Source organism: Raphanus sativus, chromosome 4, assembly GCF_000801105.2.
Source record: "Raphanus sativus cultivar WK10039 chromosome 4, ASM80110v3, whole genome shotgun sequence".
Taxonomy (NCBI): domain Eukaryota; kingdom Viridiplantae; phylum Streptophyta; class Magnoliopsida; order Brassicales; family Brassicaceae; genus Raphanus; species Raphanus sativus.
The window spans coordinates 17,258,364-17,284,832 of record NC_079514.1 but is presented as its reverse complement, the minus strand read 5'-3'; the positions used below and the strand labels follow the sequence as shown (position 1 = coordinate 17,284,832).

The 26,469-nt window shown below is 34.5% G+C and overlaps 4 protein-coding genes across 16 annotated transcripts; 1 reads left to right on the top strand and 3 right to left on the bottom strand.

Annotated features, from left to right (window-relative positions):
• Positions 1–7,982: 7,982 nt before the first annotated feature.
• Positions 7,983–10,543, bottom strand: LOC108835693 (uncharacterized). Of its 12 annotated transcripts, XR_008944065.1 has the most exons (7): positions 9,863–10,542; positions 9,659–9,772; positions 9,256–9,341; positions 9,057–9,144; positions 8,829–8,972; positions 8,559–8,696; positions 7,983–8,327 (listed from the first exon to the last, which is right to left on the bottom strand). XR_008944065.1 is itself a non-coding variant. In XM_057006710.1 (5 exons), exons 1-4 carry the CDS (start codon positions 9,764–9,766, stop codon positions 8,654–8,656), a joined length of 369 nt encoding a protein of 122 aa, XP_056862690.1. In that variant the 5' UTR covers positions 9,767–9,772; the 3' UTR covers positions 7,983–8,327; positions 8,559–8,653. The 12 variants fall into 12 exon arrangements, 1 of the variants encoding a protein (XP_056862690.1); XR_008944062.1 differs by having other exon boundaries at positions 9,064–9,144; positions 9,659–10,543; XR_008944063.1 differs by having other exon boundaries at positions 9,067–9,144; positions 9,659–10,543.
• Positions 10,544–15,664: 5,121 nt separating this feature from the next.
• LOC130510582 (uncharacterized) lies at positions 15,665–17,075 on the bottom strand. Of its 2 annotated transcripts, XM_057007032.1 has the most exons (4): positions 16,705–17,075; positions 16,526–16,625; positions 16,128–16,462; positions 15,665–16,057 (listed from the first exon to the last, which is right to left on the bottom strand). In XM_057007032.1, the coding sequence occupies exons 3-4, from the start codon at positions 16,376–16,378 to the stop codon at positions 15,724–15,726; spliced, it is 585 nt and encodes a 194-aa protein (XP_056863012.1). In that variant the 5' UTR covers positions 16,379–16,462; positions 16,526–16,625; positions 16,705–17,075; the 3' UTR covers positions 15,665–15,723. The 2 variants fall into 2 exon arrangements, with proteins under 2 accessions (XP_056863012.1, XP_056863013.1); XM_057007033.1 differs by lacking the exon at positions 16,526–16,625.
• Positions 17,076–20,943: 3,868 nt separating this feature from the next.
• LOC130511512 (uncharacterized) lies at positions 20,944–21,893 on the bottom strand. Its single transcript, XM_057008579.1, has 2 exons — positions 21,777–21,893; positions 20,944–21,324 (listed from the first exon to the last, which is right to left on the bottom strand). Exons 1-2 carry the CDS (start codon positions 21,826–21,828, stop codon positions 21,032–21,034), a joined length of 345 nt encoding a protein of 114 aa, XP_056864559.1. The 5' UTR covers positions 21,829–21,893; the 3' UTR covers positions 20,944–21,031.
• Positions 21,894–23,513: 1,620 nt separating this feature from the next.
• On the top strand, positions 23,514–25,062 carry LOC130511144 (uncharacterized). Its single transcript, XM_057008005.1, has 4 exons — positions 23,514–23,527; positions 23,642–23,722; positions 23,817–24,603; positions 24,706–25,062. The coding sequence occupies exons 1-4, from the start codon at positions 23,514–23,516 to the stop codon at positions 24,922–24,924; spliced, it is 1,101 nt and encodes a 366-aa protein (XP_056863985.1). The 3' UTR covers positions 24,925–25,062.
• The last annotated feature ends 1,407 nt before the right edge of the window (positions 25,063–26,469 follow it).

The window sequence follows — 26,469 nt, the reverse complement described above, 5'->3', positions numbered from 1 at the left end:
TCCCAAACCCAAGATAACAAACTTTAGAATAAACAAACCCACTAACCATCCTAGATGCTAACTCAAATGAGGATCCTATGCTAGCAAGAGATGAGAACAAATCTATGTCGCTCCCAATACTCTCAAGATTTTGCACATGACAAGCTATCAAAAAGAAGGCCTCACTCAAGCAAATCAATGTTGGTCTCAAAGAATGGCTAAGGGTTTAGGGGTAGGAGAGTTCCATTTGGGTTAACAAAGGATAATGAATGGAATAAGATAACCCAAATGCGTATGAGATCCATGATCAAGTATGCAAGTGCCCATATGCAAGAGAGATTAAGTTCATTAAGTTCAAGTTCAAATTGGAGTTGGCTTTCAAGAGCAATGCCAATATCAAGCAAGCAACATGTTTCAAGAAGAGAGTTCAAGGCTCGAAACTTACAAGCTCTTTTAAGAGATGCTCAAGCTATTTGATATGCTTAACTAAGGTGTCAAATTGAGTTCTAGACATGTGCTCTTTACAAGGTTTCTCCCAATGCATGAATGCAATATAAATGCTTCTAGAATTTTTTTTTTTTATGCAAATAAGTATGCAATGCAATGCATGAGACTCATGACAAGAAAACAAAACAAAAAACAATGTGAGATAGTAGACTCTCCCCCAAACTTACTTCACACAGTCCCTTGTGTGAGAGTAAGCTCAAAGAAGAGATCTAAGGGAAGGAAATAAACATGATAACTAATTATTTACAAGGGTAGAGTGGCACATACTTGGAGTTTATTGTCTGAATTGGGTGGTAGAGGACCCTTGGCCTCTTGTTTGTTGCACCGGTAAACATAGGCTGAAGTGGAAATGAAGACTTCTCTTATCTAGAGATACACCCAACCTGAAAATCTCAACCATACTTAGTAAACAACTTAAAAGAAAGAAAGATAAAAAAAAAATATATATACAATGGATAAACATGGGACTTCCTCCCAAGTGAGCTTGTTTTAAGTCTCTAGCTTGACTTTGTGTGCATGCTAATCATAGGTATCAAAAGGCTGAGCCAATGCACCTTTGGTCCTTCTCCTACAAGAACAAGAAACCAAGTGCGCAAAGGAGCACACTACTGTCCATAGAAAATAGACAGATTTTTCATCAAAGAGCTTCACTATAGATGAATCATGAAATATGAGATGCTCTTTGATGTTTAAATAGGCATGAGAATCAAATGCATTTGGTGGAAAGATAAAGTCAACTACTGGTTCAAACGAGGTTTTAACAAAGTAGTCAACTCTATCTCCATCAACTGAATAAAACACAATGTTCACATTCTCATGATTATTTTTGACAAGGGGGTTTTCTATCTCAAGCAAGAGCTTATCCACATCAAGCTCATCCCCTGTATCAGCAAGAGAAAGAAGAGGTATAGGTTCATTAAGAATCAAAAACTCAGATTCGAGATCAAATGAAGCACATAGATAGCTCTTGTCAAAACAAACTTCAATATGATCTCTAGCAAGCTTTTCTATTCTCAACTCATCTAGCTTCCTAGTTTCACATATCAGATCAAGACATTCATTGATGAGCACAAGAGAATCATGATCATGGGCAATGTTTTCACCACAAGGCGAGCATATTTTCTCAAATTGAAGTTCTAAAATGGAAATTTCTATACCTTCCAGCTGGAGTGGTGGAGCCCAATCCATTACCTCTTTAAGGTCATAGGCAACATTAAACTCATACTTTGTAACTTCCCTTCCTTCAAGCTCTGCTCGATCCTTAATAAGCTCCAACCGGATCCTTCGTGCTAGGGATGTCTTTGCCGACCCCGGGTACTCCTTCTGAAGCTCATATAACATCACAAGTTGTGCTGGTGTGAGTATACTTGCATCAAAGTCATCTTGAATGTGATATTCAAATGTGTCTTCCTCTTCTTGTGTCTTCTCATGGTAGCTTGAAGCCATCACTGCAAGAACAAAAGCTAGAAGAAAAGGTTAGTAACTATACAAAAGCAAAACAAAGCAAGAAAATAAAGCTTAGTCTCAAGAAAGATTGAAATCCTAATGATAAATCTACTAGTTCCCCGGCAACGGCGCCAATTTGATATTGGAAGTTTTCAAGGCTCCCAAGTCAAATGATAGTATAAAAGGTTGTCGAACCACAGAGAACTAGTGATCTATAGCACCAAGAATACACAAACTCTCTTAATCTAAGCAAACGAGAAGATGGATGATGGTAACAAGCTAGAACCTACTAATATGAACAAGGCGATCTCAAATCCAATCTAGAAACTAGTGCAAGAACTCAATCAAATGCTAAGGTGGACTCATGGGACTAGGGATTTGATTTTGGGTGACTAAGATCCAAGCTAGAGTGGCAAACTATCAAATCAACACTTTCCTTATGCCTAGACACAACACTAAACAAGCTCTATCTCTAGATGAATGTTCTTTTGCTAAAGCAACTCAAGCATCTAATCTCTTAGGTTGAATATTACTAAAGCAAACATGGAGAACAAGTCTAATAGCAATCTTAGCCTCTTTAACAACAAATCTCTTTGGCAAAGTAGACTAAAAGCATTGAAGAGTTGGTTCAGACATTTCATCATACACCTTTCGGGCAGGAAATGTCTAGGGATCTATTTTAGTATGATCAAGACTAAAATAGCATTGAGAACCCTCAACAAGCAAAGAAATAAGTAGATCTAACATTAAACACCCTAGATCTTCACTAATCACCTTTAATCACCCTAGCCCATGAATCCAAAATGTGTCTACTCCCTAATCTCCATGATAAACCTCAAATCCATATGAGATTCAAGGCTAATCATGTTAATGATTAAGAGAAACAAGATATAAGATGAAGAAATTCCTTAGAATGATAAAAAGATTCAAGCTTTTACAAAATGAGGCAAAGTCTAGAGAGAAAATGAGATGATTACAAAGATTAGGTCTACAAAGTATTTATAGTAGCTAGAAACATAAGGATAAAAGAGTAAAAACAAGTCTGATAAACTCTCAAATGCTAACTATGAAAATGGTCGCAACTGCCTTTTGGCGCTGACAAAAAGCCGTTGAGGAGTGCAGAAACCCGCTGGGATATGCACACCGGCTTCTCGTCACGTTCACCAAGCCGCTGCAACATCTCGAAGTCGGGCAGGGAGGGTCGATTTTCTCCAGCGGTCTGGTGAAGCCGCTGCACCAAAAGCCGCTCCAACACTTAGAATTTTCAGCAGAACTTCTGCACCGGCTTCTCGTCAGGACGCCAGGCCGCTGGGTGACGCTAGGCCGCTGGGTGATGTGCATCGGCTTCCTGCAAGGTCAAAATGCCGCTGCCTGTCACATGAAGCCGCTGGGACACTTGGTCATCACACCATGAACTCGAAAAACACCAATCTTGCCTCCAATCCACCTCCAATTGCTCCAAAGTCACCATTTGGCATCTCCATCACCTGATAAGAACAAATGCAATGCAATGCAAACTAAACAAGTCTAAATGCTATCCTAGATGATCAAAATGCATGATAAATGAATGATAAAATCTATTAAAAACACAAGATATCAGCGACTTTCATTAACAAAGAGTTCAAATAACCAATTTGGGTGACTTCTCGCAACGTATGATTGCGTCAGTCCTTGGTTGGTAACACTTTGCGCTATGAAAGTTGCTCCTCTATTTTGACCCCTAGAAACCACTTGCCATCTAGTTTCTCTAATTTCTGCAGCTTCCATGAGAATCTCTCCCACCTGGAACGACAAGGAAGGCCACGCTTCCGGTCGGTTCCCTGCACCAAAAAAAAATCCTCAAACTCTCCCGCAAAGACCACTCTGTTGTATCGCATACTGCGCATACTTTCTACCGCCCATAGGATCACTGCAGTTTTGCAGCATCTTTAGAGAAGATATTCGAGAAGGCACGCCTGCTGTGGCTCACCACCACACCTCTCTCATTTCTTAACACCCAAGCTGCCCCCAACAAATTCCTAGATTCACACCAATCAAAACCAATATCGCACATCAACCAATCAGACGGCGGAGGCTTCCAACTTTTCTGTTTTTTTGGCCGAGCCTCCACCTCTTTTTGGTTAAGGTCTACTTCCACTTCTTGGGCCATCCTCCATTCTTCCTCATCCTGTTTTGCTTTGTTCATCACTTCCTTTGGAGAGAAATTTTGACCCTGAAACAAAGTGGTTCCTTGCTTTCCATATTGACCACAATATCCAGGGCCACTGTCTGATCGGGCAGGATATCCAGGTCTTGGTTTTTTCAGCTGCAACAAATAGCTGATGTTAACATAGATTGATGACTGGTGGAACCCATTTTCCAGATAAGGAATATCTGAGAGTTCCCATATATGTCTAGCATATGTGCAGCTAAACAAAAGATGATTGATGGTTTCATCCTCATAGCCACATATCTGACATAGTCCTTCGACTTAAATTCCCCTGCCTCTGATAAGAGCTTCCACCGGCAGAGCCTCACTTAACACTTTCCACAGAAATATTTTTATTTTAGGAGCAGCAAGGGTTTTCCATATTTTCTGTTTGAGTGGATTGATTGACGGCAGACACATCACGTCCCTCAGATTCTGTCCTGATTTCTGTGTAGAAGCTAACCAATAAGCTGACTTCACCGTAATGAGACCATTCTTGTTAAACTTCCACAAGTGAAAATCTTCCTTCCAAACCACCGGCTGGTAGCCTATTAAATTTTATCTTGAATACGAAGATTTTCATTAATATTTTCAAAACATATTAAATTATATTGTATATATATGCATTATTTATATATTATTTGAGAATCATATCAAAATTAATATGTCATGTGTCATCACTACAATGACTCTTATAATCCTTAAAAAGATAAATTATTAATGTATAAAATATTCTTGCTTTTTGCCTAAATAAAAATTGTGGAATCACCTAATATGATTAATATATAAATATATATATATATATGACAATTAATACTTTTAAGAATAAATATTTGATAACAATTTGTATATCCTCTATTTTCTAATTTTATATTATTAAAATAAATCAAATAATAAAATTAACTATATATTAAATTTTTAAATTTCTTGTATATTTTATATTTTTAATTTTTAAAAATGACTATAATTTAATAAAACTATTAAAATTTTTACATTGAAATTTTTGTGATCAATGATCTAAATCTTTTTATAACAAGCTAAACGATCATAAAACCATATGAGTTGGAAGTCTCATTTAATAGATATTAGATAATATGACCCGAAAGGGCGGGTATTTTTTTAACTTTTTGGAAAATTAAATTTTCATATTTGAATTTTTTGTAATTATATTTGTGTTTAATATTAATTTAATTTAATAGAATAATCTCTGAATAAATAAAAATATATTGTTGGACATAACAGTTATCAATAGATCATGATATTGTTTTGATATAACAGACTAAATGACAGTGGCATTTCTGTAAATATTTTGAAAAACTAATGTCAAAAAGAAAAGACTTCTTTTTAATGTGTTTTGATAAATTTTTGGAACAATGAAAATGAATATTCTGTAAGTATATACTGATTTTAAGATTAGTTTGTTGCTACATTTGAAATATTATTAGATATATGATATATCGTTATTTGAAATTTGAAATTTCTCAAATGCAAAAACGAACCAGTTTTGATTAAACTACCCGTATGTCCATTGTGTTTTTGAATGGTTAGTATTATAAAAGAGTAAAAAAAATTATTTCAGTGATAGAATATATATTCTTCTATTCTCCAATGGATACCGAGTTTTCATTCGTATTCTTAATTTATACCTTAAAAGAAGTTATGCTGGGCGTAAATGACATCAAGTGAGGAGAAACATTGATTATGGTGTGTGGTAAAGAGAACTTGATGAGTAAAAATAAATAAGTAGACCAACTACCACTGAAAAACGTCAGTTAATATATATATATATATATATATATATATATATTTGTTGATTAGATATCTACTATTTCGTTAAACTATGTTATTATGATCGACTAGATTCTTGAACCGCGCTACGCGCGGTTTGTATTTTTGTAGTTCTATTTTTGAATTTATTTTTTTATATTAATTAAAAAATTAAGTTTTTTTACTTTTTTTATTTTCTCTTTACCCATCAAAATTTACTCTGTTTCACAATAATCATGTTTTAAAGAAAAAAATAAGTTTAAAATTTATTATATTTTCTATTAGGTAACAATGATAATTTGTAAACTTTGAAAAGACATAATTTAACTTACTATTGACTGAATAATATTTTATCTATTTATAATTGAGGCCATGTGAATAGAACAAATGTTGAATGCATGATTTAAAACCTTTTATTGCACATTTTGACATAAAACCTTTGGCATCAACAATTTTGTTATGTGAGAATTGTATGTTCATATTTATGATTAAATATTTTTATTTTCTTTAACATGAATTTTAAAAAAATTATTGTAATGTATCCGTTATTTTTTATCATATATTTGTTTTTATTGTCTTATTATTTTATAGATTTTTGGCTAGTTACGAAGTTCACTGAGTGGATGGAGACTCATAACGATCACCAATAGATTTTTGGCTAGTCATCGTTTTTGGCGGTTGCTAGATCATTTATCCGCGCTACGCGCGGATTGTATCTTGTACTTTTTTCAATCATTTTATTTAAATATAATGGTATTGAAACTATTTTGAAAATTCCCCATTAATTATTTCTCAATATAGCCAAAAAAATGAAAGATATAGAATGTTAGATTTTGTAGAAGAAGATAACGATAGACATAATATAAAACAAACTATTCTCTATCTAAAATGTGAACAATCTTAAATTATAAGTTTAACTCTTTGTTATAGATGTTTCATGACATTCAATGTCACACCTAAAAAAGTATTATTTTATAGTTGATGTAATTATAGTTGTTTTGATGTAAGTTTAATACTGACTCAAATGATTATAGAGAAAATTGTGCACTTCTTTTAAGAATTTTAACATTGGTAACATGTGTTCTTTTTACTAAAAGAAGCAGTGGTAATAGTCTTTCTGATATTCTTTGTTCATAGATATTTAGTGCTAACGACTGCTTTCCAGAATCCAGATGAAGTACAAATATAGCAATACGATGATTATAATTGAAAAGTGAGAATCCTTATATATGACACTATTTTGTATTTTCATAAGTCCAGACTAAAAGCTCCACAGTATATGCATTCTAAGATTGGATATTTTGATATTTTCAGTACCTGAGTTCGAGCTACATCATTAGTTTTTATTATTTTAGTATTTCGAAATTTATGTACATAGTATTTGGCAAGAAATTGTTGCTTTTGAATATATGATTTTTCATGCATAATGATTGGTTGGCCATATAAAATCGAAAAGGAATATACATACATTTACTCTTTTCTTCTGTTTTGGTTATTTTTATTTTTTAACTATCCCTTACATGTCAATAGAATGTGTTCTTTTAATGAATGTTAAATTAAATCAAACATAAAAAAAAAACTATTTACAACAAAGTTGTTAATGTTTGAAATAGCTAAAAACTTTAATAGAGTGTTACATTTTATGCTAGGAAGTTGGGTTTCCTCGTTGGTCAGGTATTTTTCTTTTCGGACTATTGTTTTTAAAAAATGAAAACACCAATATAATTATGCTTTTCAGAGATAGAATCAGTGTGAAAATGCAGGGAGTGGAAAAATTGCATACTCTATATGGAGAAAATATAAAATCTACTTGTTAAACATATATATTTATTATTAGAGACCCTTATTAATATGTATTAAATGGTGGAAGAGGTTTTAGACATCGTGTTAAATGACTTACAATCATATAGTTTTACTGTCGAAGTAGGTAGAATTGTATTAGGAATAAAAATGAACTACAAATAGCTTTCTTTAATATATTAGTTAACTAATTAATTAGATGGATATGTACATACATTATGATTTGTTTCGTTATCCTATCGATTGTCCAAGTTTACTTAGTTTTTTTTTCTTTAATTTCCAGGGAAGTTCAGACTCAAATAATTCTCCATCTTTTATATCTATCTAAGTCTCTTGCCTTCCTTTCTCCACCACGTTGACTCCATTTTTAACCACTATAATTACATGAGTTAATTAAATAAATAAAAAATACATGAGTTCTTGATTGTTGATAATAAGAGTTGATTGTTGAAAACCGATGTGTTAACAACGATCCGGTCCACTGTATATTGAACCACACACTGACTAAGCATCAAAGCAATTGTTGCTTCATTCAGCAGCAACAGCGGAGGGTGTTCAAAATTTTATCTGACTATGGCCACTCTCAACTTATGACCGCCTGATCATTGAACTCCTTTTTCACCCACCAATGATCATAGCCCTGCAATAGTGAATCCATCTGTAGTTTAGTATTGAATCTAGATATTATGACTACACATTTGATCAGGTGCCACTAAAAATAAATGTTGTCCATTAACGATGCCATGAACGTTAGGTATATCAGTTGCATTGCATATACGACATTGGTTTAAGAAGCATCTCCTCCTTTTTCTGTAAGCAATGTTTTGCTCAGATAGTTATACTGAACAGAGCAATTCTTGGCTCACCATACCGGTTTGCTGTGCTGGCCATTCCAGCTGAAGGTACTAATCTCCAATCCGTCAAAAGTGTTGACCTCATCCAGGATTGCAAAACTTCAACAGCAGCTCAGTTACTGTTGCTTTCCTGATTCCGCTCTCTCAAACCAAAGCTAATGTTTGAATCAGAAAAAAAAACAAAAGAGAAGAATGTAAGTTATTGTTTGATGGGATATCAAAACCTGTATAGAAAATGGCCGCATAAGAAGCGAAGAGAACAAAGAAAGAAACTACGAAATAGATACCACTAACTATGTTTTGAAGTATTCTTGCTTTTGTAGAACATTGCAGATTTCTTCATATATGTTTTCATCACTTTCTCCTGGAATGAAGGAGCGGTTCTTATACTCATGTCCGCTTCTAGGCTTGTTTCCTCGTTCATTCTCGTCCTACAGTTTTTCAATATTTTCATTAGACAAAGAATACATTAAAACTTTGGACTAAAACTAACTCAAAAGTGGACATAAATGAACTTTAAACCACAATCCGTGGCAACATCAGCAGAAAGCCTAGCTCCAATAGCACCACTTGAGTTCTCAGTCTATTGATGCCACATCGAATCTAAACAGAGACGGTGGAAGCGATCAGATAATTTAAGGATTTAGTAAATCCAGCAATATATTTGGAAGTATACGAAAAAGATCAAAAGCCACGACAAAGACAAATACACACAGTTGACACTTGCGACGACGACCACAGAGTTTTCTCATGCCCTTGTTACACATTTAGAAACTCCAAATCTCAAGCAAGGCCAATCTCTTCAAAAATATTGCAGAAAGTGATGATAATAACAGGACGAAAGAAATCAAAACATTCCTGTCTGAATTAGCTCAATCTTTTCATTTTGACATTGTAATTTTGTAAGTATCAAAGAAAAAAGCTTGTAGCATGTATATAAAGAGAGATGCTATTCTCTTATATGACAAAGACAGGAGAATCACTTGAAAATAAATCAAACAGCACATAACAGAAAGCAATATCACACAAAACTAAATCAAACAGCACATAACAGAACGCAAGATCACTTAGTCCGGCACAAGTACTCGAGGCTAAGTTTAGGAATGAGGGAAATTACCATCGGCTCAGAGTAGACGGAGCTTGTAGATTCAGAACACGGTCCTGAAGGAGCCGGTCGGTGGTGGGGTTTGGGAATCTGGACATTCTTGCTTCTTGTGACTTTCATTGTTATCTAGCAAATCAACATACTACCAAGAATCAGCTTAAAGAAAAACAAAAACAAAGCTTAAGAGAACTACGAAACGTTCAAGAAAGAAAAAACCCAGAGAGCTCATGCACTGAAGAAGTAATGTCTCATGAGACTGTCCTTAATCCAAGTTCCAATGAACAAACTGTAACAGCAACAACAAAACAACAAAGCAGAAAAAAAAACAGTACACGAAGCTCATGGAAGCCAAAAGCTTGAGAATTTAATCACAACCCATCAAGCTAAACCAAAAAGGGTATCTGATAACGGTGAATTGCTGTGATTCCAAACGACGACGAAGAGAAGTCGATCGATAATCGCTCTCATCGGAGTTTATATGTTTTTTGAGATGGGGTTCAAGTGGGACCACTAAGAATTATTATTGGCCCAGAAGCCTTGTCTGATCGACGGGTTTGACCGGACCGGAGGAGACCACGGATTCGCCGATCATTTTCTGTGAGTCGGATAACGTCATCGTAATGAGCAGTCGAGAGGATTGAACAATTGTTTGGAGAAAAACTAAAACCTAAGGAGATATTTATATAGGATCTAACAGGAATCAAACCGAAACGTTCCATAGAGTTCAGAATGAGAAATCGAAGAGATTCCATTAACTATACGATTAAGGAGCAATCAGGAGTGGGGAGAGAATTGATTGATCGTAAGAAGGAACATGAACGAAGAGAAGAAGAGAAAAGGTCTCACAATCGAGATCGCGAGATGATTGATGAGCGAATGGGCTGCCGACCAAAAAAAAAACAATAGTGAGATGGGCTTAACGGGCCACTGGCTAAACAAAATGCGAAGCCTGTTTACCTCCAGCTGTCCGACGTGACAGATTATCTTATTTCCTATTGGCCGAATTAATTAAATGACGTGGATGCTCTCATAGAGCTTCATATCTTCCTTTTAGTAGTGTAATAGATTATATTGGATAACAGTTCATACAGTATTATTAAAATTAGTTTCGTGGGGACTTGCTGACTTTTTTTTGAACGACTGGGACTTGCTGACTATATAATGTAAATATTATGTAACGTGGTTTTAGGTAACTGACGTGTGTGTTAAAGCTAGAGAAATGAATAGGTCCAAAAACTAATAACAACTTCTAATAGTAGATAAAAATAGGACCCTAAATTAATAGATTAGATTAAGATTAAAATATATATCATTTAATATTGCTTTAATTAAACTAAATACTATATAAAATACATAAATACTTAAATTTCAGAATTTGCATTGAATAAATACTGAGAACTTAATACTTAAATTTCAAATTTTCATTTAATTCTTAAAAACGATTATAATTTACTAAAACTATTTAAAGTCACTTATTGAAAACAAATTTGCGAACTTTTTTTATTAAAAGATACAAAATGTTCATAAACCATATAAGTACAAAGCTTTATTTAATAGTTAGTCATATTAATAATATAAAATATTTTTATGTTAATATCATTTTAATTAATTATATATCATATAAGCTAGATAAAAGTTATTGTTTGGATTTATTTACCATAAAATGATTGTAAATTTGTGTGTTTGTGTCAATTTAATTATATAAGTAATTTTATTGATTTCTCTATCTTTCAATATATATATATATATAATATATATATATATAATATTTTACTATTTCATAATATGTAAGAACACAAATAAATAATATTACCTAAAAATATTTGTATATACAATTTTATTAAACAAGTCAAGAGTCTGATCTTAACCTAGTTTGTATTGTTATTTAGCTGCATTAATATATATCATCTACAACGGTAACAGTTATAAAATCATTAATATAATTAAATAAATTTTACATATAATTTTGACTTGTTTTTAATATAATAAAGCATTAAATTATAAAAATATGATGATAAAAAGCCAATATATAGCATACCATTATAAATGATTTTAATAAAATATCAAAAAATAATTTTAATGTTAACAACCAGAAGATCGGTTTGTGTTAACGGTTTATTTACTCAATCACATTCAAATATCGATTTGTTTTAACAATTTATTTACTCAATCACATTCAAATATGAAAGATTATTTTTGGTTAATTCATTGCCCTTTTGATGCATTTCTATTGATTATCTAAATCTGTCAGTGTTCTTGTTTGAAAAGCGATTTTGTTTTTGATATTGTTAAATTTGGGTTTATCATAGAGACCACAATAAATAGATTGACCTTAACTTTTTATTTATTAGTTAATTATTTTTCCAACTACTCATGTGACATTTAATTCATTAACACTCTTTCTCATGTTCATATGACGGCAATTGTAGAAACAACATCTATCTGAGTGGTCTCACATCGGATAGCCACTACAAGAAAACATATATTTAACGAGGGCCATTTTCCTCGTTAATTCCTCGTAAAAGAATGTTTACGAGGAATTAACGAGGAAAAATGTTTCGTCGTTTATCGTCCGTCGTAACAGAACTTTCGTCGCCATTTCCTCGTAGACTAGCGAGTATTTTATTTCCTCGTAAAGACGAAGTTAAAATTTCGTCGTAAGTTCCTCGCCGCTATTCCTCGTAAATCACTCGCGGACTTTCCTCGTACAAACCACGCGAACCACGCGTCGTTACTTACACGTAATATCCTTGAAATTAAATCCTCGTAAATTCGATGTAATATCCTTGAAAAGGTTTCCTCGTAAAGACCATGTAGAATCGTTGAAACATTTTCCTCGTAAAAACCTCGTAAGGCTTTCCTCGTAAATTCCTCGGAAATCATTTCGACGTAAATAACTCGTATAGTGCCCATTTTCGAATTAATAAAGATATTATTTGATATAATAATTATTAATTTAATAAAATAAAAGTATTTAAATATTTGGGTTTATAAATAAATTTTAAATAAATTTCAAAAGCAACAAAATATTTTATATATAATTAAGTTTTGGATTTTATAATACATAAACCGGAAAAAAACTAAAAAAACTAAGGCCCGTTCATGGCCTCGTAGAATTTCTCGCTCCTCCTCGTAACATCCTCCTCGTTATGTGTGCCCGATGACTCGCCTGGAATGGGATTTTGTTGTTTCATGTTCCTCAACAAAGCTTCCCATTCCGGGTTTGTGGACGCTATAACGTCGATGAAGGCCTCGAGTCCACTCACACGGCTTTTGGTCGCGCCCAGCTCGGAACGCAACTGAGTGACTTCTTCGGTCTGTCTCTGAGCATAAGACGATGTCGTTCTCGGGACATCATTGACGGAACCGATCCCCAACGTACGTCCCTTTTTCTTAGAGACAACCTTAAAAACAAAAAAAAAAATTTGTTAGTTAAATTTAAAAAGTAAATTTAATGAATTAATAATTAAAAAGATATAATGTTAAAAAATTTACCTCCTCGTAAATCTTATCCACTTCAGTTGTGGATAAGGTAACGGGTAATCCGTCGGCGGACTGCTGGGTCAGCTGAGTCTGGCGCTCCTCAACCCAAGCAATAACGTCGTTGTAGATTAGTTGGGACTTGCCATCTAAAAACTGGCCCGCCTTGTTCTTGTGGGTCCGCTCGTAAAGTTCTAGAAGAGTCGGAAGACGTCCCAACTCTTTGGCCTAAAAATATTTAAGAAAATTGTTAGAAATATATTTATATTAAAATTAATAATTAAAAAATTATTATTTAATTACATATCATTTGCAAACGGACACCGGCATGGGGTTTTTGGCCCGCAGAGTGTAGCATCGGGCCGTTACCGTGCTCGTCTACCGTGTTACGGACGGCAGCACAAATGTTTGCGATCCTAATGGAGTTGGGATCCTTCCAGTAACGGATGAGGCCGTCCCAAACACCCGTGGTAAGCTCAGCGGGTTTGCCACGGGTGTACCCCTTGACGATCCAGTCGCCCTTCCAGTTGCAAACCGTGTCCGCCAAGCGAACTTGCGCCTTCGCGTAAAACGCCTTCCTCACTCTCTCACTGACTCCGATAGACCAATGATACTTTTGCTGCAAAAAAAAAATTAATAATCTATTATTTTAAGAAAAAAATATAAAATAATTAATTAATAGAATTACTTACAGCGTAAATCTTGAACCACGTCTTTCTGATGTAGATCGGCGTCAACTTCCAGTTTGGATGCGCCATGGAGAAGTAACCTTTAATCGTCTCGGTTACATCTGTCGCAAGGCAATTGTCAACCCCAAACCTGGAAAAAATGAAAATTTAAATTATTTAATGAAGTTATAAACTAAAATAATTAATTAAAAATGCACTTACCACAAAGTCCCGTCGGGTCTTTCGGAGTCTATGATTGGTAAACCAGCTCTGCCTGACATACCGAGAATATCCTCGACAGTGTATTGCGAGAAAAGAACAGTAGGTGGCACCATGAGATCGGAATGAACAGCGGCGGGAATCTCAGGAGGAGCCATCGAAGGAGCTACCGGAGGAGGCATCGGAGGGAAGAAATGCTGAGTCTCGGGAACAGACTCCTGATCTGAAGAACCGGAACCGCCGGCACCTGAAGAAGAACCTGGCGGGTCTAACTGACTACCAGGCTCACCGAACATCTCTCTGTAGTGAGCAGTAATCCTGTTCGCACGAACCTGCAAAAATATATATTTTTGAGTTTATGCTCATCAATAATTAAAAATCTATCAACAATAATTAAAAAATCTATCTAACGAACATAAAATCCGTAAACCTATCTAAATTCCCTAAACTAACCACCTAAACTAACGACCTATCTAAATTCCCTAAACTAATTATGGGGCGAGGAAATTACCATTTTCGAAGGAGAGAGGAATGGGAGAGGAGTTGGAGACGAATTTGGGAGGAAATGGAGAGGAAGTTGGGACGAATGGAGAGTGTGAGGTTGTATATATAAGTTACGATGGTCTCGCAATTTCCTCGTAGAATTACGAGGAATTAAAGAGGCCCGTCTTTCTGTTCCTCGTAAAAACCTCGTAAACTTACGAGGAAATTGCGAGGCCCGTCCCAAATCAAACGAAGAAATAGCGAGGCCCGTGTTTCTATTCCTCGTAAAAACCTCGTAACCTTACGAGGAAATTGCGAGGCCCGTCCCAAATCAAACGAAGAAATAGCGAGGCCCGTGTTTCTATTCCTCGTAAAAACCTCGTAGATTACGAGTTTTTAACGAGGTAAATTTCTAAACCTCTAAAATCGAAACCCCAAACCCTAAACCCCATCTTTCTTATATTCTACCTCAAAATATATCTTCCTTTTAACCTCAATATCTTCTTTACATTTCAAACCTCAAAATTTAAAACCACAATTATTTAAACTTCTAATATCAATCTCTTCTTTCTAATATAAACTTATCAAATTATTTATTTAAATTTTTTATTTTGCAACAAAAATATAATCTTTTAAAGATTTGAAAATATAATCTTTTCAAAATTATAAAATTATTAATGGGGTTTGGAGTTTAGGATTTAGAAAAAATAGATAAGAAAGATGGGGTTTGGGGTTTAGGGTTTAGAGGTTTAGACAATAAATATCGTTAAAACCTCGTAAACCCACGAGGAAATAACGAGAAAAAAAAAAAACAAAAAGCCTCGGTAATTCCACGTAAGCTTACGAGGTCTTTACGACGATTCTGGCTTACGTGGAATTAACGAGGCCCGCGTTTTTCTTTTTTTTCTATTTTCCTCGTTATTTCGTCGTAAACTACGAGGAATTAACGAGGTTTGCTTTCTAAACGCCTAAAATCAAAAACCTCAAACCACAAACACCATCTTTCCTATCTTCTACTCTTCATATTCCAATCCCAAACCTCAATCTTTTATTTTTCATTCAAAACCTCAAACCTCAATATATTTTTTTCTTTATAAACATTCCCAAATTCTTTATAAACATTCCCAAATTCTTATAATCTCAATACATTAAATAGTTTTTCATGATTAAAATAATCGAATCACATGCATTAAGTCTGAAAATCAATCATATTAAAACACAAATACATCAATCGGATACATTTTCGTCATCACTAGAAACATCATCATTTTCATTAAACTCGTCTTCAACAGCTTCGTCTGTGCCATCGTCGGTAAGATCTTCATACGCATGATTATGCGGATCAATGAAAAGAATGTCATCAATTTGTTGTTCAGGTTCCTCGACTTCATTTATCTGTTCTTCTTGCAATGGTGGTTCTTCTCCACTAATGATTCGTCCTCGAGGTGTAACTTTGATCACGGATAACCAATTTATTCCCGATTCTCTCATCCGAGGGTATGGAAGGTAGCTAACTTGATCTGCTTGTGAAGCTAAGATGAAAGGCTCGAATTTGTTGTACCTGAAAAATAAAGAAAACATAGAAGTAAGCTTATTCTGCTCATGTATGCCAAATAAAGAATTTGTTGTACCTTCGTCCACCATTGACATCAACTACACCGAATTTGTTAAACCGAACACCTCTGTTGACGACGGGGTCGAACCACTCACATTTGAAGAGGACGCATTTCAGCTTCAATATCCCTGGAAATTCCACTTCAATAATCTCTGTCAAGATACCGTAGAAATCGGTTTCCCCTTTCACACATATTCCATAGTTACTGGTCGCCCGCTGTCTACCATACTCATATGTGTGAAAAGTATAGCCTCGTGTGAAATACATCTGTGAGGTGGTGACCTTTACATGTGGAGATTAAATTACTTCATGTAACCACTTAGGATAATCTCCATCGTCGTCAAAATCAACCTGCAAAAACAAAGTGAACGTTAAAATACATATCATTTATGAATAATGACTTTGAGTTAATACATGATTCTTCAACCACTTTATAAAGTGTTGATCTTTCCTTTTGTCTACGTCAGTTGTGGATATACCTGAGAATGTTTCTTCGACTTGTGAAACAAATAGGCTGTAAAATCACATTTTATATTAATTAATATTTGGCAATTATATATATGTGTTAATTTATATGTGTCCATTTATGTTACCTTTCAAAATAACGAATCAATGGATCCTCACAATTGAGTAGAATATAGGTGTGTGCACTATGAGCGTCTTCTTCACTCGACCACCAAACCTCTTTTGATTTCCCACCCAGTCGTCCAATCTGGCTAAAGATGTCTGGAACACCAGCAACTGCGTATGTTGGCGCGACACCACCATCATCATATCTCCTTGGAGCTCTTTTCCGGGTACGTACTTTTGACGCAAAGTAGTACGATGTGAAGTGAGAAGTTTCTTCCGTCAAACTTCCAGCAATTATAGAACCTTCAACCTTTGCAAAGTTCTTTGCTTTTCCCTTCAAATATTTCATGGCTCGCTCATACTGATACATCCATCCGTAATGTACAGGTCCACGAAGCAATGCCTCATATGGGAGGTGCACAGCTAGATGCTCCATGACGTCAAAAAACCCAGGAGGAAATATCTTCTCCAAGTTGCACAATAAGATGGGAATGTTCTCTTGAAGCTGTTCCACGACTTCTACTTTAAGAGTGCGGGTGCTCAGATCCCTTAAAAATGCTCAATGCCTTGTATATTCCAAAAACAATTATACACATTATTAGTCATATATTATTTCAAACTAAATCATTATATATAAAATTACTGCAATATATAATATATATAGTACCTGCAAGTGCTTCAAGTACGTTTGTAGGAAGTAGATCCGCAAAAGCAAAGGGAAGTAGTCGTTGCATAAAGACATGACAGTCATGACTCTTTATCCCGGAGAACTTTTGACCCTTTTCAACGCATCTAGACAGATTTGAAACATACCCATCGGGGAATTTCACTTCTGATGCTACCCAGTTGAACAACACCGACTTTTTTTCTGAAGACAATCTGAATATCGGAACAGGAACTTGCCCATTGCTGTTTATATGTAACTCACTTCTTGAGCAAATATCCGGCAAGTCTAACCTCGATTTTATGTTGTCTTTTGTCTTCCCCGGGACATTCAATATTGTATTCATGATGTTCTCAAAGAAATTCTTCTCTATATGCATCACATCGAGGTTGTGACGCAGAAGAAGATCCTTCCAATATGGCAACTCCCAAAATATACTCTTCTTGTGCCAGTTGTTATGAACACCGTAAGAATCAGGCATATTAGGGGGGACATGCCAATTACCACCACGAGGAACTGTTTCCAAAGCTCCATAGTAATCGAGTTGTTTTTCAGTTTCTTCTCCAGTTAAATATGGAGGAGGAGTGTCTCTCACAACCTTTTTGTGCCTAAACAATGTCTTGTTTCTTCGATACGGATGGCCAATGGGAAGAAATCGACGATGACAATCGAACCAACTTGTCTTCCTTCCATTCTTCATTTGAAACGCATCTGTCGCTCCATTACAATATGGACAAGCTAATCTCGAATGTGTAGTCCATCCCGACAACATCCCATAGGCAGGAAAGTCACTTATGGTCCACAAAAGCATCGCTCGCATCGTGAAATTCGTCTTCGTTGAGCAGTCATACGTCCTCTCCCCAGTTGACCACAAATCCTTCAACTCTTTTATCAGGGGTTGCAGGAAAACATCCAGCGACCTTTTAGGATGTTTCGGACCAGGTATTAATATGGTCAAGAATAGCAACTCCCGTTGCATGCACATCTCTGGTGGCAGGTTGTATGGCGTAAGAAAGACTGGCCACAATGAATATTGTCTCCCTGACATTCCGAATGGACTAAATCCATCTGTGCATAATCCGAGATACACATTCCGGATATTGCTAGCGAATTCCGGATATACTTTGTTAAAATGTTTCCAGACTCTTGCATCTGATGGATGTGTCATCTCACCATCAGTCTGAGTATGCTCGGCATGCCATCTCATCTTTCCGGCAGTCTGCTCTGATTGGTACAATCTTTTCAATCTGTCTGTAATTGGTAGGTACCACATCCTTTGGTACGGTACCCTATTACGTCCCCGTCATTGCGGCTTGAATCGTGGCTTCTTGCAGAATCGACATTCTTCTAACTTCTCATCATTTTCCCAGTAGATCATGCAGTTGTCGATGCAAACATCTATCATCTCCGAAGGCAACCCAAGACTATAAACCAGTTTCTGAATCTCATAATAAGAATCAGCAGACACATTGTCTTCCGGCAAATACTCTTTAAACAAGTTTGCCCATTCATTCATGCAACTTTCAGGTAGATTGTGATCAGTTTTAATATTCATCATTCTAGCAGCCAACGACAATTTAGAGAGACCTTCTCTACAACCACTGTAAAGTGGTTGATTCGCCGCATTTAACATTTCATAAAACTTTTTTGCATCTATATTAGGTTCTTCATCTTCATCATGAGCTACAAATGCATCAGTTACCATATCATGAACCCTATCAAAATCTACCATCTGCTCCTCCTGATGGTAACTATGTTCATTATGCAAATGATGAGCAACCGGTTCTTCCTGAAAATTGCTATTACTACTACTAGCTTCATTCTGATCATAATTATTATAACCTTCTCCATGCTGAAACCAGATATAGTAATTTGGCGTGAAACCTCTATTTATTAAATGCTTCCAAACATTTTCACGATTTGTCAATTTCGAATTGTTGCATTTTCGACATGGACAGAACATCTTACCGCTTTCTAGAGCGAGCGGTGTGGAATCTGCTTGATGCATAAATGTCTCCAGTCCCGCAATGTATTCTTTCGTCACTCTCCCGTTAGCATCTCTATGCATATACATCCAGCTCCGCAACTCGTAGACATTCCCGGAGCCTGATATTTTTTTCTTTTCACTTTTTTTTTGTTTTTGTTGGTGTGTTTAAAATGATGTTGAAACTTCCATATTTATAGAAAATTTTCGAATCTGGTAGTTGAAGTTTTGCGATGAATTTGCGAGGAATAGTTAGGTAGCCAAAAAAAACGTGTTTTAAAATTCCTCGTTAAGTTCACGTAAATATTTCCTCGTAAAGAAGACGCGAATTTACGTGGATTTTACGAGGAAAGTGTATTTTCTCATTTCCTCGTAAAGATGATGCAAGGTTTACGTGGTGTTTACGAGGAAAGTGTATTTCCTCGTTAAAACCACGTAATATTACGATGGTTTTACGACGAAATGTTTTCTTCGTTACTTTACGAGAAAATAACGACGTTTTGTTCTCTCTTTGTAAATTCCTCGTAAACTCGTCGTAAAATTACGAGGATCATATTTCCTCGTTAATTTTCCTCGCCAAAGTGTTGTTTTCTTGTAGTGAGCACTGATACTATATAAAACTTAGGGTTTTCATAAGATTTCAACTTAAAATTAATTGACAGTAAATTTGATTTTAACTTATTATATATTAGTTAATTATTTGGTAAACTACTGATGTGGACTTTCATTCAGCAACAAATATGTCGTCAAATTTGCATCTCTATTATCTAAAAAGGGAGAGACATAAAAGATAGATTTTGATGATTTGGTTCTATTTTTAACTTTGGTGCTGTTTAACTACAAATAAAAAAAACTTAACTGTTGTTTTCTGTATAAGGTTTTCAGCTTCCGTTTTTTGTCAACATTGGCTAGACTAAACTTAACTTTGGTTCTATTTTTTTGTCAACATTTGGCTAGACTAAATGGAAGGTTTTCAGCTACCGGTTAATCTTTTCTTTTTATAACCGTAGATATTCCAAAAGCTTTTTAAATCCAAAACTAATTTCATAAAATCCACAATACTCCGCGTATTCTTAACATTTAAGAAAGTTCAGGTGACCAAGAGGACTCGAACACAGGACGATACCAGTGAGTCAAGACAATTTTAAAAGAGATAAACTTCTGTTTAATTTTAATGGTTTATCTTTATTGTTTTGTTTTTATCTTTTATTTATCTCAAATTCGCAATCATTAATGCGAATGGTATTGGATTATATATCATCAGTGTTCGTCTGCTTAAAAATTAAAACTAAACATAAACCACCAATCTCCCTTATTAAAATAAAAACATACTTTTGGACTCAACTTTTTTGTAAGATTTAAAATAAAATACATCTTTCTTAATAATAAAGGGATATCCACATGTATCTATCAGTTACCTTTCTTTTTAGCAACTAACGTTTATGATCTGAGTGTTTAGAAAATAAAATAACCAACCTTTTAATTATTTTCTTTATTTATGTATGAACCAATTATTTAGGTCTATTAATTATCTTTTACTTATGAATTAAAATCCGTCTGATAGGGTGCACTGTATAATATAACTATTTTAATAACTAACTCCAGTACATGCTTTTATATAATTTATTTTTTTAATAAAGTTGAAAACGCAATCAGATCTAGTATTGCATTAAGCAGAAAACATTAGGGTAAACACACACTATCAAGCACTTGTAGCGTCGAGGATCTTAAAGTTGAAGCTAGTGGCCCACACATATCTGAAGACGTAGTCTGATTTATACTCGACAGACTGGAGGAGACAGTCGTTACCAGATTTCGACAACACCGATTTATCAATGGGTATGACTGATTGGAAACCGGTGCAGGACAACTTTACGTTCTTGAAATCGCTTGGACATGGGTTCGTCAATCTCACTTCCCACTCTGTTATGTCCTTATACAAGTTGCCGGTCTTTGATTGTTCTAGAGTTAGATTGCTACGGTCACACCCATATCCTTCCAAATTTTCAAAGGATATATATTATTATCATTTTCTTTTATTTAGAGCAAAAATCATATAAGAAAAATGTTAATTTTTTAAGTCCTAATTTGATTTGATATATGAACATAACATGTAAACTAGTATTTTGTTAGAATGATCTTATAAGGGCATCTACATCCTCATTTGATAGTGGAAAATAGAGTATGAACAAGAAATAAAAAATTATTAATGAAATAAATTTTTATTTTCTATTCATACTCCATTTTGGAATAAATTATGGAGTAGGAGTGGAGATGCTTTCATTAAATGGGTTCATCATTATTTTGTTATACGAAGTTTGATCGTATATAACATGTCGACTTATGGGGATATAGGAATCTATAAATGATATCTTCCAAAAAGTGCAACTAGGATTTTTTATGATATATTTGATCTATAAATGAATACATGAAATATATATAAATACCTTGAGAAACGAAAGTCACGAGGATGAAGAGGCAAAGGAGTTTGCAAGCCATTGTTGGGTCTTTATCTGAGAATTTCGGAAATTATGTTAAGTATGAAGTGAGCCTGTGGCTGCTCAGGTGTGATATTGAGTATATATAAGGAGGTATAGGGTTTATATACAGCAAGAAACCAATTTTAAAAGTAAGAGAATCCACAATAGTGAAATACTAATTAGGTATCCAATCCCCTTATTATTGTTAGAATCCATTAATTTGAGAAAGTGTTAATATCGGTGAGATAGCCATTACATGTCTCAAAATACTAATTTTTACTGTTGTTTATTTGAAAAACTTATATTAATTTCACATTAATTAGAGGATTCTCATAATATTGTTTTAAACATATCAAATTATTTAATATATTTATATGTATTCATTAATATTTGTTTAATATCATCTGCAATAGTAAGAATTTTTAAAATCTCAATATTAATAAAATTTAAAGCAATCTAAATAACTAAATACATTCAAGATATTATAATTTTAAAATATAAATTTAAGCATAAAACACACAACATGTGAAGATATGATGTCTATTATAAATGATTTTAAAACGTATCAAAATATTATTTGTATCCTTTCAAAGCTCAGATTTTTTTCCTAGTATGAAGAATGTTTTTAGTAATTTATCATTTTATGTGAAGATATGATGTCTATTATAACAATTTATTATAAAAGATTTTAAAACGTATCAAAATATAATTTGTATCCTTTCAAAGCTCAGATTTTTTTTTCTAGTATTAAGAATGTTTTTAGTAAGATATCATTTTATTACTATAATAATAAATCTTATTATATTTTAATTGTTGATTTGATGTCTATCTAACACATGATTTATTTGTTTGCAAGAAATTCATCTAGAACACTATCATTATTGTTTTTCTTGTCAACAAAATACAGATTCATATTGATTTTGTGAACCAATTTGGTAACTTTGCATCCATGTGAATAACAAAAGACAGTTGTTGTCTGACACATCTTACTAGACTGTCTATTTTTGTATTCTCTGTCCGAGGTACATGAATGATCTCTGAATTGAGGAAACTGCTTTTCAAAGTCTTGATATCTTCCAAATAACTTGTAAACGGTGGCCATTCTTCTGGTTTCGTAAACATCTTCACCAATTGAAAATAATCCGTTGCAAACGTGACCTAGAACTGATGTAAATTCTTCATACATTCAATTGTCCAAATTATTGCTTTCACCTCATAATGAAAAGGTGATAGGCTTTCCCTAACATTCCTTGCCCCCATCAGTGCATCAAATCCCCGTAGAGTGCTAAATCACTCTTGCCCTGAATAAAAAGCTTTGTCATTCCACGAACCATGTATAAACACCATTTTCCTCGAATTATCGGAAGGATCCTTACCTCTATTTGTTGGACTGTTCTCTTTGAGCTCAATTCTTGTGCCTAAACTCAAAGTGTTGATTATGTTTCTACTATTTTGAGCGTATCTGTGGATCCATATCCAAACACTTTTATTCTTCCCTTTCTAAATGTATCATGAGACCCATCTTCGGAATGGTTCTCCAAAAGAGATATTCCATATCTGTGAAAAAAAAACTGGTAGGAAAACTATCTATATTTGATGGTATTCTTGAAAGCGCCCACATTTGACTCTCTCGAAGATAATTGGTGACTGAATAAAAATCATATTGAAGTATCTCAAATTTAAGTTTATCTGTCGAAAAAAAATATGAAAACAATTAAGTAAATTTATGGAGAATAAATAAATGCAGTGTTAATAATTCAACTATTTTATACGACTTTGGTAAAAAACTCTGGCTTGTTACAACATTCCTGATTCTGATTTTGTCTTTGCAGTGATATAACAAACGGTGAAACAAGAAGTGTGACAATTAGTTCCAAAGCAGCAGCTCCTTCCTTGTCCGTGCCATCTTCTAGGTACCAATCTGTTTGAAGTTGTGGTACTTGTGTCCACTGGCTCTATCTCGCTTGTAGTAACATTCCTCGCTACTTTTTTTGTGTGTCTTTGCAGAGCTCCAACAAACGTTAAAACTAAGAGACAACAAGCTTATAGGATAATATCTGCTTCTGACCCATCATGGGCTGATCTTTTTAAGACCCCAGATGCTACGAACCGATCATCTACTGAGTCTGATGCTGCTAGAAGAGCTCAACTTCAAGAGTCTGCTTTGCTTATCCCGAACCCTCCTCAAAACTCAGCTTTTCCTGTCAACCAGCCAATGGATACTACAAGACAACAAAGCACTGCTACTGCATCATCTCCACTTGGTCTTGGGCCACCGATCTCCATGGACGACTTAAACTCTTTTTTCTCATCAGCAGGATTTCAGCAACGTAGTGGTAGTAACAGCTACACTTTGGCGCATGATTGTGGTGATATGACGAACCTTCATTACCTGTGGCGCCAAGAACAGAACAACGTGCCATCTTCAGAAGCATTACAGCAACGTGGTGGTACTAATAACGACACTTCCCTTTATCACTCTCTCGATTCAGTGTTTTCTCAGTACAGAAACAATAGCCTGCCTCCCTCAGCTACCTCTAGTGACATGACGCGTGGTACCGCTGCAAACTCGAGTGATACCTCCTCTATTGGTCCTTCATCGCACGCCTCTGCTTACAGTGTTGGCATGCCGAGTGGTAACGCTGCACCGTGGTCTGGAAGTATCCCAAGAGTTCACTTGCCATCATCAAACTCGAGTGGTGGAACCTCCTCTATTGGTCCTTCTTCTTCTCACGTTAACGGTTCAAACTCGAGGTTGGGGTATGGAGATTACTTGCCACCAGTTCACCTCCAGGTTTGAAATCTCTCTTAGGGTTTGAAGTTGCGGTTTGGTATATCTCTATCGATGACTTGTCATATAGGAGAGGGTAACCAACACTTGTTTTGATGACAGCAGGGTAGTAGAAGCTCAAAAGAGTGGACTGTGCAAAGTGAAGAAATTTACTTCATCCCGTCTCACTGGAGGTCACCGGGTTACAGACCTAGCCAACAAGAACGGGAGGAATACAGAGGGATTGGCTACGAAAGACTCAGAGCTTACAATGCATCTCTTAACCAAGAAAACAATACAAGTGATCCATCTGACCAAACCCAGCAACGGCCAAGAGACAAGTAGCTAGTGTAACTTTTCAAAAAAAAATCAACCAACTCCAACAACTGATGACTTTCTTTCTAGTGTATTAGCTACATTGTAGGCAAAGAACAATATGCCTTTTATAACGTTTGTTCTGTGGTTTGATATTTTTTACTTACAATGTTTGCATGGCAACGAATGATTGGGTTTTCTTAGTTTGTGAAATAATCAAAATGATGCACGGAAACTTAATATATTTGGTGTACTATATCAACATAAAAGACGTGTTGAACACTTGAATCTTAGCTGCTAGACTATATACATTAGAAAAAAGTTGTGACCAAATCATACACAGCTAGCATCAGAATCGTGTCAATCAGTACATTATTATCTTAAGAATAAGTCTCTTATTTAAATATAAAAATCTCTGTCTTCTTCTAAAACTTTATTGTTATATAAGAACCTTTACTAGGTAGTAATCCGCGCTCTGCGCGGAATAAGATATTTACATAGATGTTGAAATTATATATTTTGATTATGTATAATATAGTGTATATTTACGTTAAACCACATTACCACATTATCGTTTATTGAATGCTAAGGATATAATCAGTTTAAGAAAGCCATGACTTTGATACTAAGGACCAGATTAGTGTAACCGTAAAGGTTGTTGAAGTTTGTGAATGCGAGTGGCTGCAATTTTAAGCATTTTTAGAGATTTGTACGACTGGTACATTGGTTAAAAATTGATGTATTTACAAAATTCTTATGATTGATTAATTACCAAGTGAAACAGCTAATATATAATAATTTTAAAATATTTACATTTTAATTATAAAAGTACTAAAAATCATAATATTATAATAAATATAAAAACTATATTTATAAAATTACACTATTAAAATTTAAAAATTATAGGAATATTTTTGTTTTAAAGTTCTATAATATAAATTAAAATATAGTATGTATATATTTTACAATTTCTATTATTTAAATTTATTTTTAATTAAATATTTTTAGTTTTATTGTCACTTAAAAAGAAAATTTACTCTTCTGCAACTGTCTGCAACAGCAAACGCCAGTTGAAATCAACTTTTGATTTTAAAAGATTTGGAATGGTTTGAAAAGTAGTGTTTTTTATGATTGTTTCAAAACACCAACAACCGCTACTAACCCCAAAAACTGTATATGCGGATGGTAGTAGAGAAACCAATCATGCCCTAAAAAATAAAATACAAACATATTTTTTCTTACGCCATATGTGGGTTTGCGGCTTAAACTATTTGTTGATTTTTACTTTTTTAAAACACTCTCATCTACATAATGAATTTTTAAAGAGAATTTACACTCAATAACCAAACAAAAAACTCAAAATTAACTAATTAACCAATTTCTCTCTCTCTCTCTCTCTCTCTCTCTCTCTCTCTCTCTCTCTCTCTCTCTCTCTCTCTCTCTCTCTCTCTCTCTCTCTCTCTCTCTCTCTCTCTCTCTCTCTCTCTCTCTCTCTCTCTCTCTCTCTCTCTCTCTTATTTTTTTCTTTCTATCTTTCTGTACCCTCTCTCTACAAAACTATTTTTTCTTTGTTAC